The sequence below is a fragment of the Botryllus schlosseri genome, chromosome 7, assembly GCF_051294905.1.
Source record: "Botryllus schlosseri isolate E-star chromosome 7, Bs_hap1, whole genome shotgun sequence".
NCBI classification, from domain to species: Eukaryota; Metazoa; Chordata; class Ascidiacea; order Stolidobranchia; family Styelidae; genus Botryllus; species Botryllus schlosseri.
The window spans coordinates 25,411,466-25,427,683 of NC_137242.1; the positions used below are offsets into that span (position 1 = coordinate 25,411,466).

The window sequence follows — 16,218 nt, forward strand, 5'->3', positions numbered from 1 at the left end:
ACAAGACCCACAACTAGAACTACAACTACTCACATATCCGAGCTAGCAACTTGAACTAGAACTACTCAACTCACTCTTCGAGTCCCACAACTAGAACGACAACTACTCACTTTTCAAGACCCACAACTAGAACTAGAACTACTCACATATCCAAACCAACAACCAGAACAAGAACTACTGACTTTTCAAGACCCGCAACTAGAACTAGAACAACTTACATATCCAAACTCGCAACTAGAACTAGAACTACTCACTTTTCAAGACCGCAACTAGAACTAGAACTACTCAAAACATCAGTGGTTAGTTGACCGTCAACTAACTAGGTTTGTGCTTTGAACAAGTCAAACTGTGATGGTTGAGCGCTGGGAAGAATTAAGCGCCAGAGTAATTCAATTCCGAGTCAAAAATTAATCATCGAGACGAGTCAAGCATCAAGTAACACCTATTATGACATCATAAGAGTATAAATGACCAGAAAAGTTCAAATATGCATCATTTTTTTCAGCCACGGCGAAAAGCCATCCGAAACAATTTCATATATCTGGCAGTTTCGTAGCGCTTTGCAGCTATTAGGATCAAGCACCACTTCACAGAAATATCATTTCATGGATATCCGTAGCCTTATACCATAATTTTTGTTATTGAGATACGGCTAACCGAAGTTTCCAGGCCCTAACATTTGAAATAGAGTATTAAATCTAACCTTTTCAGAGTTAATAGGCTATACTACTTTTTTGCCGGCGGCAAATTTAAAGATCCCAGCAAATTTCCTTTACACATATTTTGGACAACAATATTACACTATACTAGATGAAACTTATCTACGAATCGCAGCAATCTACAATGTTACAATCTTACATCCGCTGGAGCATAAAGAACAGGAGAAGCATTTATTTACGAGCCAACGAGATTTGATGAAATCTAAAGCAAACCAGAAAACAGCACTCACAATGAATTTGACAAAGTCCTCTTCCTCCATCCACCATTCGAAATCGGTCCCGAGATGAATTGCAGGGTACGCTTTACCAGCTGCAGATGAAAATAACGCACGCATAAGCAGCGGGTATATCCAGGGTTGTAATGAAACCGAGTCACGACTCAACTCACAATTTCTCATTGACTCGACTCGAGTCATTTTCTTCAAAATAGTGTATAATATAATCACTAGAGCGATTTTTTTGACATGTCAAAAAAGTCAAAATTAGGTCAAAATTGTAGCGTTGGCTCAAAAAATGTCAAAATCGTTTACAAGTTAAAACTTTTTTGCAACCTACTGTCGGTGATTTTATCATTTGACATTTACAGCTTGTAGTCTACTTAATAGGCCTACCGTTGTAGAGGCCCATTGTCTGCTCATTGTGAATCATAAACATTCATATGAAACAAATAGGTTGACATGGTGTTATGCTCAACGTACTGCAATATCGTAACTGAAGCAAGACTGTGTGGCATTGGTTATTATATTAAGCAGCGCATGATGAAAAATTGTGATGTAGACAACATTGTCAGAATGAAGCAACACGGTTTGTCGCCAGCAGTGTACGCACAACTTGAGTGTCAAGTCAGCCAACAACTGCTGCTGTTGAACGTTCTTTCTCCGTTCTTGGCAAGCTACTTAGTAAGGACATACACTTTCTAACCAAGAATGTAGGAAAGTATTTCGTTGGACTATAAAGTTTTTCAATTATCTCTACCATAATGTGGCATGTTAACTACTGAAATTCTTCATAGTGCCAGATATCGTTAAAATAAAGTTTTCTCATGTAAGAATTTGTCAGTTTTTGAGGCAAAAAGTTTTTTCAGGCCAAAGTACTTTGTAAGAACAGACAGTGCCAACCAGAAATGAAGATAAGTAGTACAATTCTAACAATGTATACACAGCACACCTAATTTGCATACGTTAAGTCAAATTTGGTCAAATCGAAGATTTTTTAGGTAAAAAAATTGTCCTAATAATCACACACACCCATGACACATATATACCTAAAAGATATATACTGATTCTATAAATCTGTGGCAAAGATCAAATCAGTGCGCTGTACAAGCTTGTGGCAAATTACGGTACTAAAACAGACTAATTGTACGGTTGAGATCGCATAATTATCTGCACCACACAATTTTGCAAGGTACGTTTCAGCTTGGTCAAGCGATTTCAAACATGAGCCTATAGGCCCAGCAATATACCTATCAGATAGAGAATATACGCAAGAATCGTTTTATGCAATAAGCACGAATTCGTATTTACGATTCAATGTGTTCAATCCATTGTGAATTTACATTTTATATCCATTCAATAGCGGAAAATCAATAATGGCAGATATTTGTTTTTGGGATTGAGCGAAAATACGGAATTTTTTTTCAATGTAATCGATTACAAGGATCACACTCGAGGTTCTAACCGAGTCACAAGTCAATCTCACTTTTATAATTTTGACTCGAGTCAAGTCGAGTCATTTTCAATTCACCAACGAGTCAAGTCCGAGTCCAAGTCAGTGAGTAGAGGGTCGAGCTCGAGTTATAATGTTTTGACTTGAGTCTGAGTCATTGGTTCACTGTTCAGTTTTGAGTTTAATTCACATTTTTCAACTCTGCTTAAGTGTTATAGACTGCCTCGCATTCATAATATCGTAATTTACCTCAGTACTAACAATTTCTGGCCCGATTTTCCAAGTATCAGCACTGATAGACGAAATACCAATAATGTGGTGACTCAGCTATTCTTTGAAGTTACTATGAAATATCTGTCTTGACCGTCCTAGTCTCGAGTCAAATGACTTGGTTCGATTAATAAACAACGACTCGAGTACAGCTCGAGTCAATACACAAATTGACTCGAGTCGAGTCATTTTACCCATTTGAAAAAATGACCCAAGTCCAGTGACATATAAAAGACAGTTATTGGGCCTATTTTTCAACGGTCATGACACACAAGATTAGAATCAAGTCATACAGTATGACTCGAGTCGAGTCAGTCATTTTCCAATTCAAGAAAATGACTCGAGTCAAGTCGAGTCTACGAACAATATCGAGTCATCTCACGTCGACTCTGATCACATTTAAAGTCATATCTTTTTCTATGCATCAGTAGGCTAAGTCGTGAAATTAATTTTACCGCAAAAACCGCATCTCTATGAGGTATATTAAGAAAGTCATAAAGTCATATTTTCCTGGTTAGGTCATAAATCAGCTTTTCAAGTTATTTAGTCATATTTTCAAGTTATAAAGTCATATCGTTGTATAATTTAAATAAAAAATACCAATTTAAGCGGTGAAGCAATTAAACACTAAGAAAGTAAGGCAGTTACTCGTTGGGGTAGCTGGTTGAATGCTGCTCAATATGATGCCGACAGACTTCCACAAGGTTAAGAAATAATCATTGCATAGGAATACGAAGGAGTCGTTGCGAAGAGCGTCAAAAATTCAGTCAACGATCCAAAGTTGACTAGTCAGTTAACAGAAATATGCCTCCACTATACCAATATTTCAAACTTGATACTCAAATTGAAAAGTTGTACGTAGGCCTACACCATCAAAGAGGCCCATGCTGATCTAAATGCCCATGATTTCGGGAAAGATTCGCTTGAACGCAGAAATTACATTAAGAAGCAATTGGACAAAAACGATGTGAAACAAATGAAGGAGCTACGAAGACAAGACATTTCACCAGCGCTTACGCAAAACTGCAGAAGTGTCAAGCCACGTCTGCGTCTGTGGAGCGCTCATTTTACGTCCAAATCGCAACTTCAAAGACTCTAACATTCCACACTACATGATACTGTACTACAACAATGGTTAAAATGGATGTGTATTACTGTTATGTTGCTTATGTTTTACACTTTAATTCGTTGTGACGTTGTTCGCATGTAAAGATACACGATTTTCACATAAAGTCATATTTTGCAAAAAAAATGAAGTCACATTATTATTGATTTTTCAAGGTCATATAAAAAAGGCCCTACTGATCACACTCACATTTCGTCTCCTTGTCTTTAGTCGCCGTCTTATCGCGACGAGCCTCCTCCTCTTGCTCCAAGCAGTAGCGCCGTGCGTCCAAAATCCTCGGACTCCGCAGACGTATGATCGGGTCCCGGTCCTGAGACGCGTCCTTGCTGGACCCGTCCCGGCTGGCGCCGCCGCGTGTCCCGCCCAGAGACCTGGGCGTCCTGCTAAGGGTGTAACCCAGCAGGTCATCCGGGATGATGTCGGCGTCGATAAACACTCCGTGGTCGCCTGGATTCACTCCGGAATCGAGGAGAGACAAAAGGTCTTCGCCTGGCATGTAGTCACTCCCTGGATAAAAATAAAGTATTGCGCAACTGGAACTAGAACTACTCGCTTTCCAAAATCCGCAACTAGAACTAGAAATTTACTCAAAAAAAACGGTAGTCAGTTGACCAGAAACTAGCTTGATTGGTAGTTTGGCGTTCAAAAATTACTTTTTTTCAAATTTCACGTGTTTCTTCACCCCATGAAAGTGTTAGGTTGTCTACAGAAACGATGTTCACCAAATCTGGCTCAATTTCAACCAGTGGAAGCGGAGTTATTGCAGTCGAACAATTTGGATATGCATCAAATAGTAACCTGGCCACCGTGAATAATATTTTACTCAAATCCAAATTTTTTCACGGCAATAACTCCAATTCCACTGGTTGGATTGAACCAAATTTGGTGAGCATTGTTTCTATAGACAACCTAACAATTTCATAGGGTGAACAGAAAAAACTTTCTTCTTTCGTAGCAGTGCGGCTACTGGTTGGAATTGAACCAAATTCGGAGTGCAGTCTTTAATTAAGTAACCTAACAATTTTATCAAGTAGCCAGTACAATTTGAGAAAAAAAGTCATTTTTGAACACCCCCACTGTACATGTACACACGTTAGTGGAAATGCCATGTCTGTTAAGTCGTAACCAGCCCACAACACATTGACAAAGTGCAATGAAACAGGTACGGTCAAAAAAATACCAAATTTTCTTTAATGTGATGTAGAGCTGACGTGCTATTCTTTGTGGTTACATAAAAGGTATAATACCATCATGAAATCATAGTGAGAGATATTGGAATACTCCAATCAATGGCTAATGCTAGATTCAGAATTGAATCGCTCAGGCACTCGTTTTTGCCTAGCCTTAGTAAGCCTTAGTAGTAATAGTAGTAACGCAAATGACATTAACAAGTCAAGTATATACCGTTATCATCCCCATCGTCATTATCCTCGTCATCACGACTCAGCAGATTATTGACGGCCAGATTCACGTCCAAGCTGGTCCTTTGCAATTCCCGGACGATGATGCTCCTAGATTTGCCTTGAAGAATGCCCTGAACGCGTAATCAATAATATGATGATATGAAATGCAGCACATAAAGCAGCACGTTACTTTCAGGAATTACATAAGGGAGCGCAATATGAATCCAACTTTCACTGCGTACGAACTAGAACTTCTCTGAATATTTTCATGACTCCAATTCTTATTCGTAACGTTTTTAAGCACGGCAGTGTGTTAGATCACAATATACAAGTACACGTCAGAACAGGGTTGTAACCAAGTCACAAGGTTCCGAGTCACAAGTCGATATTACTTTTCTCGTTTTGACTCGAGTCAAGTCGAGTCGTTTTCAATTCACCACCGAGTCAAGTCCGAGTCCAAGTCATTATGTTCACTGTTCAGTTTTCAGTTCAATCCACCCTATTCAACTTGCTCGAGAGATATAGAATGGCTCGGATTTATAATATCTCGACTTTCTCAGTTTTAGTAGTTTCTGGACCTATACCAATCATGTGGTGACTTTACTAATCTTCGAAATTACAATGAAATGTCTGACTTGGCCGTCCTAGTCTCGAGTCTTATGACTTGGATCGAGTCATGCAATAACTTATCTTCTAGTGGTTGGAATTGAACCAAATTTGGTATGCATCATCTCTACTGACAGCCTAACAATTTTACGGGGTTGACAGAAAAATTTTGAAATTTAATTTTTTCATTTTTTAATGATAAATTCAAAACTTGCTACTGCAAGAATTTTGCTTCTACTGGTTCGAATTAAGCCAAAGTTGGTGTGCAGCGTTTTTTTAACCAACCTAACAACTTTATCAAGTAGCCAGTGAAATCTGAAGGAAAAGTTTATTTTTGAACAGCCGTGTAATGCACAGTGACTCGAGCACAAGTCGAGTGATTACCAAAAATTGACTCGAGTCATTACAACCCTGACACATAAGTCACCGTTCATTCTATTGATAAATCATGTGCACATTGAAATATACCCAAATATTTACGGCTGAAAACTGACAGGGGTAGCCTAATTGTCAGCAACTAGTACAGAATTGAAAAGAAAATTGTATATCAACAGCCCAACAAATATGACATCGCAAAAGCAAATAATTAAGGCGAACAGACAGATGAAGCTTCATGTACTATTTTTACATACGGTAACACAAGACGAACTCCTTCTGTTGATAGCAGAGAAATGAACAAGACTCAACAAGAAATCACTCAGCCGGAATTCCCCCTTCACTAACTGCAATCAGACTAATGAAACTAATAAAAAAAACATGCAATACATGTGAACACGGAAGATCATACCATTAATGGTGCGCCATGCAGGCTGCCATACATTACTTTCCAAAATAACTGGCCAAAATATACCATGACAGCCCATACCAGACATAACTCCGAAAAGCTCATAACTGTATAGCGCGGAAATTCAACAATTACTCACTTGAACTTGAGTTACCAACTCTTCGGGGACATGCGAGGCGGGCACGATCACTCGGTGGCCCGTAATGAGTGAGCTCTGCAGACCGAGGCCACGACCCCGTAGCTAAAAACAAAACAATACCATCGTAACATTCTAGTACTGAGTGGCAGTGCGAATGAGATAAGACTCATCTTTTTATCAAAGCAGCAGAATTTTTAACCGCAAATCTCGACAACAAAAACAAAGCGTAACAACATGATTCAAATCTTGCTTCGATTTACAACCACTAGGCTTGTTTAAAAATAACCATTTTCTTCAAATTTTACTGCCTTTCGATAAAATTGTTAGGTTGTCTAAAAAAGGATCGACGATATTACAGCAGTGGCTTTCGACCGGCGGGCAATTCAATGGTTTCAGGTGGGGAATAGACGCAATTTTTAAACAGTATATATAAGAAAGTCTACATATTGATGGAGACGCATTCGCAATTACCGGGAGCCGAGTCAAAGTGATGACCTTTTTTTAGCTAACACAATACTATCGGTCGAAAAATTTAAAAAATCTCCGATTTTTCATGGAGCTTTCATAGGAGCTTTGGGTAGTGGGGAATGAAGACTCGGAACAAATCTGAAGTGGGGAATGAAGACAAAAAGGTTGGGAACCCCTGTATTCGAGCGAGAAAGTTTTGAATTTGACGAAATAGTAATTACGATGGGTAGAAGAATTTCCTACCGTAAATACTATTTGTATCCCCACGAAGTTTTAGCTCAAATTTAGCTCAACTATCGCGCAATCGTCATCTGCCTTGTGCAAATGATAACTGTAGGCTTAGTGATAAAAAGCAACAAAATGACTTTTCTTGAAAATAAGATCATACTATTCATGTAGGAATTAGGTTGACTTCTATTATTTCAAAGCGAATTTTGCAACTGCCTTTCTTGAAATTCGTGGTCGTGTCTTCAAAATCCGCGCCTTCAATTTGACATGAACGAGTGCCAAAAATCCAGCATAACAAATAGAGGTGGTGACGAATAACGCGCAACGCTTCCGACGACACATTTGGGTATGATCACAACAAATATGGCATCAAAATTGACAATTTTTTTAATGGACATATAACATCAAGCCCGTTCCTTTTTATCTGGCTCTAGCAGCTTATCTTGAAGTTAATATGGAAAATGGTAGTGTATACCACAGGAGAAAATGGATATTTGTAAACATTTTGAAGTCACCGTGATTGACCTCACTCATCCAATTTTTTTTTTCAACAATCCCTAACAAAACATCGCCAAACAGCAAAATGTTTGTATCAGTAGGCTATTGGCAATTTAACAATTAATATGAGTCTGCACATTAGGATATTTCATCTCAGGTCGCCATTCTGTTGATGTGAGCTCTGGAGTTAGACTAGTAATGAAGCGAAACTGCCTATTGATTTTTCGAATTCAATAAAATACAAAATGGGTCATCAACTACTTAGAGGCTTCGCAGACCCCCTGAAAATGCTTCGAGGACCCCCTGACCCCCGGTTGAGAACCACTGTTCTACAGGTTGCAATTGAGCCAAATTCTAATCTAGCAGAAAAGACAGTATGGAACAAACTCACCTGCGACGTACGTACAAGTCTAACAGCAGACGTGGAATTGAGCGGGACGCTGGAATCGTTAACGATCGCGCGCCTACGTTGAGACGAGCTGCTGGTAGAGGAGGTGGAAGAATGCGAAGCCATCGACCTGATCACGCCAATGTGGCTGCCCCACTTTCGCAACGTGGACGGCGCCGTGCTGGTCAGGTCGGCGGCAGATACGATCCACGGCGACGTGGCAGATCTCGGCATTTTGGGGGGCCTCTCACCTGGCGACACAATAGATATTCTCAAGTTGTTCCAAAACCAGGCAAAAAAAACAAGCATGTCTGCTCTGTGACCCGTCAAAAAAATGAAAAAAAATTCAAGCATATCTGCACAGAGAACCCTCAAATGGGCCAAAAAATCAGGAATATCAGAGATCCACCAAAAAAAAAAGCAAGCATATCTAGATAGAATCCTGAAATCAGAAAAAAATACGGCACATCCCACAGACCGACACAATGAGTTCAAAAAATCATGCATATCTGGACAGACAAATTTGAAACCGACCAAAAAATCTGACACAAAGCATATTTGTCGGCATATCTGCACCACCACTCCAGATATGTACAAACTACTAACCCAGTTCGTTAATCGGCAACAATTTTCTGGTGTTTTGAATGATTCTGGTTCTGGTTCTAGTTGCGGATTTCAAAGTGAGTAATTCTACTGGCATGGTTTGAAAAATGAGCAGTTCTAGTTCTGGTAGAGGTAATTTTTCAATGCAAGACAGCTAAGCCTATGGAGATATTGCTCCCCTGTGTCAACACCTTCGGAGAATTTTTGCAGTGTGCACAAGCGAATTGCAGGCAGGATCTATACAAAATTGACAGCAACGTTTAAGGAGTGATCACTGATCATACATTCATACTAAATCAGCAACAATTAGATGAACAACTGAACCCATTATGACATGTTTCTCGACAATAATGCTTTAGCACTAGACCACAGGCTCACCAGACTTGCGACTTGACTCGGTGGTAACATCGCTTTGACTTGATGATAACTTTGGAGTCTGCCCTTCCGATGCAGAATATTGTATCCTGCACACCCTCCCGTCGCCCAGAAGAAACGCAAGGTGGTTCGGTCCAACTACACATTGCCTGTAAGTGGAAAATTACAGGTTGACTGCACAATATAGAGTAGGGTTAACACATTTGCAAATGCAAAATCCCAGACAAAGTATACCGTTGATAATTCTGCAGTAGACAAAACACCTGTATATTCTAGAAGTGCTCAGCGAGTTCCACACTATGCCAAATATCATTGAAGTAGAATTAAATTAGGAACGCGAGCTGTACACAGGAAATAATTTTAAAATATCAAGAAAGCAAGCTTCAAAAGTTACTGAATTTGTTTTATCCAAACGAAACTGGTCTGTACCACAGAAGAATAAGTTGTTGTCTTACATATACACGGCCACCAACCATACCGTACTTGGAATTTCGTTCAATCTCAGAGTAAGTTACATTCCCTGCATTGCACGAATTTTCTTGTATGTCTCACTAATTCCTGATTCGCAAACTCTGTAAAAATTCTTAAAAATCAATATTCTGTGCTACAGTGACGGTACTGAAGAGAGAACCAATGAAAAATTAGCCAATTCTGGGGCCAGTGACTTCGAAAAATTCAACTGTTTCGCTCCAAACGAAATGTAAAAAAGCTATGGATGACAAAAGAATTTTGGGGGACGGACATAAAAATTCGAAAAATACATGTGACATTCCGCGTCACCAAGCAAAATTAATGTAAAATGTACCTTGACTAGTATCTTGGTATAAAATTGGACTTTAATGCGCGACGAATTAGCCAGTTTATAAAATGCTGAGTTGACAACCTCGCAATTTTTTGATTAGCCTATTCATTATACAGCTACCTACCGTAAATACTATTATTACAAATCGAAAATATCAAAAACAAAAAATAGCCTACTAAATATCGAAGCTATTAGAGCTAGATTTTATTTGAAATATTTATGTTTTTGAAATTTTTGATTAGCAATAATAGTATTTCCGGTAGGCTTTTTGAATTTCTTGGCTCCAGCATTGTTAAATAGGCATTTTCATTGGTTCTCTACCATTACCATACCGCAGAGCGCAGAATATTGATTTTAAAGATTTTCACCCATGTGTCGCCACCCAGTGACAAGAAAATCGCAATATTTTTGGAACCGCTGAAATTTTTTTTTTCATTTACTCAGTATTCAAAGAGGAATAACAACAAATCTAGATGTTCGACAATTCTGAGGGTATGCATTACCAATGTCAAAAAATTTGCTAAATTATTATGGAATTCGCCCAATTTTAATTCTGTTCTAATTCAGAAAAGATGGAATATTTCATAGTTGTCCCATTCTAATTCCAGCCGTACCACCATAAACTAGCTATGTGGAAGCCAAAGTGAATGAAGCCGTACTAATAATCTAGCATTTTTGGTAACCGGCCTGAAAGTGAACTGATAATATGGCTTCTACTATAGAACAAGGGTGGCGAACCTTTTCGGTCAAGGCCACAGGAGATTTAGGAACTATTGCACGGGCCACTTGAATGTTAACTACCTTTTTTAGAAGTGCAATGAGAGTGAACCAAATTAGGTTGGCGAAAACAAGACTTATCCTAATACGCATTAAAATCGAACACAATTGCGTAATGAAAACTAGAAAAATTTTTAAGTTCATGAATGAATTCGCTCTACAACATTGTTACTTGCTTATATTGCGGTAGCTTCTGTATACCGCAATGCTCATTCGGCGAGGACATGATTATTCACCTCTTGTACATATCTATATCGAAGATTTCAGAGAACATGCGTCTATCATTTTGTGCAAAGGCTTCATAGCCAGCGGCCCCTGGCTACGCCAATGCGTTATTTTAGTCATCAACATCGAATTCTGGTTGGCCTTGCAAGTCCATAATATATAATGAAAGTAACTAACTTCAAGATTTCCCTCGCGTAACACGGGTTGGACGCCCCTGGACCACAATAAGGTAATGCTTACGACTTACTTGATTTCCTGCTGTTGCAGCCCTAGTAGCGGAGGAGGAACGTCACCGAAAAAAGGAGCGTAGAAGCTTTTCTGTTGGCTGAGAGACTCAAGCCTGTGAAACAAATAGTCTATCGTAAGAATGAAGATTAAAAAGACTTAAAACGAATTACCTATCCCAGAAGGCTTCTTCGTTCCCCGGGCACTTTTGAACGATGAACTGTATGTTGCAGCGCATCGAGCCGTCGGTTGGCGGACCGGGGTTATGAAAATGATATTCAGCTCCAGTAATATTTTTATTTTTAATAACCACAAATTGATTACTGATGAAAATAGTATGAAGTTGAATAATATATTCATAGTGAAGTAAACCAAATACTTTCGGCCGACCATCGTCAGGGGTAATCGTCAGCAACTAGTAAAAAATTGGAAAGAACATTGCATATCAACAATCGCATCACAAAATATGACGTCACCAGCGAATATAGTGTTCAAGCTCAAAGTATTATTTTTAGACTGTACATGAACTGTTGGCACAGACTTGGTTTGTTAGTTTTGATAGGAGTAGGGTAACCATATTTTGGAAATTTGTTGAGAGGACACTTTTTCAGAATTTTTAGACTTGCAAAACCGGAGGAAAATCCTGAAAAATAATAAATTCTTCTCACTTCGTAGTCGGTTGGCTAAAAAAAAGGGTCGCTCAGTGCCTAAAATACAGTTTTTCCTTCACATTATCAGGTGGTTGACTAGAAAAAAAAGTCATCCTCAGCGCCCGAAATAACTGCCGGAGCGTTGAGGACAAAATCTCAAAAAAAAATGACATTTGGGCGTCCTCCGAGGACACTTTCAAAAGAAGTCAAAAAAGTTGAGAAATCCTCTTGAAAGAGGAAGTATGGTAACCCTAGATAAGAGTCGACTCCAATGCACCCAAAAGAAGAGTGAACTGCCTACAATGGCAGAATTTATGGCTTTTACCTGCTCTGAGTCAAGGGTGAGCTTTTCTCCGAGCGTAACGCGCGCGTTCTAATAAATCTAGGAACATGATGTTTTATGCTGTCCTGCAAATGTGGTGTTGTTTATTCACACGTAGTCACAATATTCTTTCCAATTCTCTATCAGTTGCTGACGATTACCCCAGACGAGTGTCAGCTGAAAATATTCGGGTTCATTTCAATATGAAGTTGAAAGACTCAGAATCGTTTTAATCTGGTTTGACATATGCACGCAGTAGGCCTACTAAAACAAAACTGTGTATCACTGTGTATCGATTCAGAATCAAACTATAACAATTCTTTATAAATTTGGTATTCAGTATCTCTTTGCCAAGGTTGTGTTCCTGTTACCAGTACCAAAGTGTTATCCTGACCATTCTTTAGGTTACCTACCCACTTAGCTTTCATCAGTTTTGATACACTGCGAACATGTTATCTCTTTGCCTACTTTGTGTTCTTTTAACCAGTGCCAAAGAGTTATCTTGACCATTATATAGGTTACTTACTGTGAATGTTCCCACTCATTTTCATCAGTTTTGATGCATTGCGAACATGTTGCCTAGATTGTGTTCTAGTAACTAGTGCCAATGAGTTATCTTGAACATTATTTAGGTTACCTACTGTGAACGTTCCCACTTATTTTTCATCAGTTTTGATGCATTGCGAACATGTTATATTTTGTTTCAAGTTTCATATTATACAGCCATCCTTCAGGCAATAGCTGACTTGATGATCTCCCGATCCCTTCGCTACAGCCTGGTTCTGAATTGAATCATCTCTCCTTTGCTTTGTCATGTATCAATAGGCCTATTATTTTTTGAATGTTCATGGAACCGAATAAATTCTCTCTCGCATCAGGTATATATCTAAATCAGTACGCAGCCTGATTGTGGATTGTGGAAGCTGATCGGTGGTAATCGGACTACCATTCCCCCTGGTACACGATTACTATACTTGAGGGATTGACATCGCTTACATATATATTTATGATTCAATGGTGCAGTGCACAGTAAGGTGGTGTGGGCCACAAATCATGAGATCAGTATCTCTATCGGGTTAATAAAAATTTCATCATTTCAGAACACCACAAGACCATAATACAATGAAAAGATAGGGAGGTATCGAAATGACTCGGAGTCTCTGAAATCAGACACCTACCTGGGCCTAGGCGATATAAATAAAAGGCATGCATACTGAATGGAAAGAAATACGGGATAACAGAAAACGAGTAGTCATAAAAATGAATGACACATGTGTCATATGTCTGATCGAGGTCTGGCAGACTACCGTAGTATAGTATTCATTCAGTATAGAATGATCATGATTCATGACCCGTTTGGAATCGGTGGCAGGTGCTCACCTGACGGCTTGCCGGGTGCCTTGCTCACTGCTCACAATGTTCCTCATGAATTGGCGCCCCGTGCTCACCTGACAGGTAGGCTCTTGCTCACTGCTCACTGCTTGTCTTACCCACGCTATTTCTCTCTATAGTTTTTCTTGAAGATCACTCTCGACAAAAAGTGATAGGGAGGATTTTCATGCGAGTAAATCACTATTGTGCGGGTGGCCTAGATGTATTTCTTATTGGCAATGGTGATTTTCTCGCAGGAAAATCCTCGGTGTCTCACAGGGAACGAGATTGTCTCACAGCAGAATCACCTGTGTCGAGATGGTCTCACAGCAAAATCGTCAGTGTCTCACAGGTAACGAGATTGTCTCACACCAAAATCGCCTGTGCTCACAGAGGAATCTTCAATTCTCACCTGATATATCAGGCAAAACGTACCAAGATTCCAATCGGGATTCATGATAACATATTCAAATTTCTTGCGACTCTCGGGATTGTAAAAATACGCAAGGTTTCATGATTGAGTTGAGAATGTATCATTTTTAGGCCTAAATAAATTCATTGAAAATATGGAATTTGAGTCCTCGCGTATGCACAGCATATTACATGTAGGCTATTGTTCTTGCTACCTAAGACTATGAGTAAAAGCTATTGTATTGAGCGCTACATGGCTGTGCAACTTTGTTGACTCGTTAATGTTATTAGCAAAGGTCAAAGAAAAAAAATTCAGTACCTTAACGTACATGTGCATATGTTGCGAGTTGTGCCAGCCACTCAGCCAGGAAGATAGACATAGGCTAAATATTCATTTTAGTTGAGCATAGGCGCTACTCCGGGACGTATGATAACCTGCCTATTGAGCCCTGGATACATATATATTCCAGGCAAGAACGCCTAAAACTCCAAGTCTCCAACTAGGAGCAGAGATGTCCTCGAGAACAGGTCGGTAATTATCGACGAAACCTGGAACCCCCGACATGGATAGGCGCTGTACGCCATAAATACACAATTAAGTAGTCAAGAGAATAGAAAAATGTTACAAAAAATATGGCATGCCGTTCGACGACTTCACTCAAGACATCGTACCGCTCGCGATACTATTGACATAAAAAGCTTTTTAGACAGGGTTCAGTTCCGAGTTGCGCCATGAATCTAAAGAGCGAAATGGCGCTGTGTATTTTTGTGAATCGCATCATTGAGTTTCCAAAACCTGGACCGGATTTCGCGCTGGGTGCGAAAATCCGATTAACTTGAGAGAGAGAGAGAGAGAGAGATATGATATTCTTTCTCGCCTGCACCATCGAGATGCTTTGGCGACGGAGTTGCGATACGGCCCCATGAGGTCATCTAGTCTGCGCCCCCGTTTTGTTTTCTCCTCCATGCTATCCGTGATTGCTGAGCGCCTAGCAGGATAGCTGCGGATACCATTTTTCGAGTCTTTGGTATGACCCGGCCGGGGATCGAACCCACGACCTACCGCTCGAGAAGCCGGACGCATAACCATTACACTATCTCGCTTGAAAAAAATATGTAAACCCTCATCTGATTATCATGTACGACTCCAGCATTACACAGTGACATATTTACCATGTGGTTTTTATTAGACTTATCGATATTTTGAGTGTGGCGCGCTGATGATTAAACTGATTGTGATTTGTGGAAAGGTTATTGAGGGATATGTTTAGCGAGAGAGAGAGAGAGAATATTTATTCGTATAGCGAGTCGCCAGACAGACGGACAGGCAGTCTTAATATACAAAATTGCAATAAAAATATAATACTTGCTGCAGCGATACGATCCCGGGATTCCCGTGGATCATCCAGTCAGATGCATTGATGGAGTACATCAAGGGTCGGCAACCTACGGTCCGCGGGCCGGATCCGGCCCGCCAAGCGAAATCGTCCGGCCCGCGACATCATAATTAGTTATCACAAGAATACGGCCCGTCGTTTCATAATGAGTTTCAATCTGCAGTGCGACACTGCTACGTAGCTAGTAGCCTACATCGTATTAGTCTATTGTTACGCCATAAAACGAAGGTGGTTGAAGTAGGAGATGGAGATTGTCTGTAGAGTAGACTACATCAGTACTTATCAGTCGGGTGTATCTCGCAACCGAATGTGTGCCATACTTTTTAAAGGGTTTACCACTCTGATGGGGTGTGACAATAAAAGGTGTTCTTCCTCTGCTTGCTGGAATCAATCAATCAATCGTTGAGTTATATTTTTCATCTGAACAAGTCACACACAATGTGCAATGCGATAAGACACAATGCGATGTCATGAACAGATAGGAGGATGTCGAACGACACGCAGTTGCGATCCTATTATTCTAACATCCACCTCGACCTAGAGTGCCCGATGTCACAGTTCTTTTCGATGGTGACCTTTTTCAAGCCGCGGCCCTTTCTAGTAGTTCTTTCCATTCCTATAGTGAGTGAGTGCTTTCTTTCTTCTCTCGGGTGTTTTTCTGGGATTTTTGTCGCCGGCGGGCGGGGAAGAGGAGCCCAGATCATCGGACGGCGGGGGAAGAGGAGCCCAGATAAACCTCCGACGGGAATCGAGCGACGGCGGG

The 16,218-nt window shown here is 40.0% G+C and overlaps 2 protein-coding genes across 2 annotated transcripts in view; one reads left to right on the forward strand and one right to left on the reverse strand.

The window, feature by feature from the left end:
• Window positions 1-11,657, reverse strand: part of LOC145442958 (E3 ubiquitin-protein ligase UBR5-like) — a 77,311-nt gene extending 65,654 nt beyond the window's left edge. Inside the window, exons 1-8 of the mRNA XM_080320997.1 lie at window positions 11,478-11,657; window positions 11,327-11,419; window positions 9,279-9,424; window positions 8,301-8,548; window positions 6,716-6,817; window positions 5,188-5,317; window positions 3,973-4,290; window positions 950-1,029 (exon numbers count right to left, since the gene is read on the reverse strand). Coding sequence (XP_080177123.1) covers window positions 950-1,029; window positions 3,973-4,290; window positions 5,188-5,317; window positions 6,716-6,817; window positions 8,301-8,548; window positions 9,279-9,424; window positions 11,327-11,419; window positions 11,478-11,542 — 1,182 coding nt within the window. The 5' untranslated portion in view covers window positions 11,543-11,657. The remainder of the gene's footprint in view (window positions 1-949; window positions 1,030-3,972; window positions 4,291-5,187; window positions 5,318-6,715; window positions 6,818-8,300; window positions 8,549-9,278; window positions 9,425-11,326; window positions 11,420-11,477) is intronic.
• LOC145442888 (ribosome maturation protein SBDS-like) overlaps window positions 1-16,218 on the forward strand; it is a 397,416-nt gene that overhangs the window by 338,421 nt on the left and 42,777 nt on the right. The gene's annotated exons all lie outside the window — the stretch shown is intronic.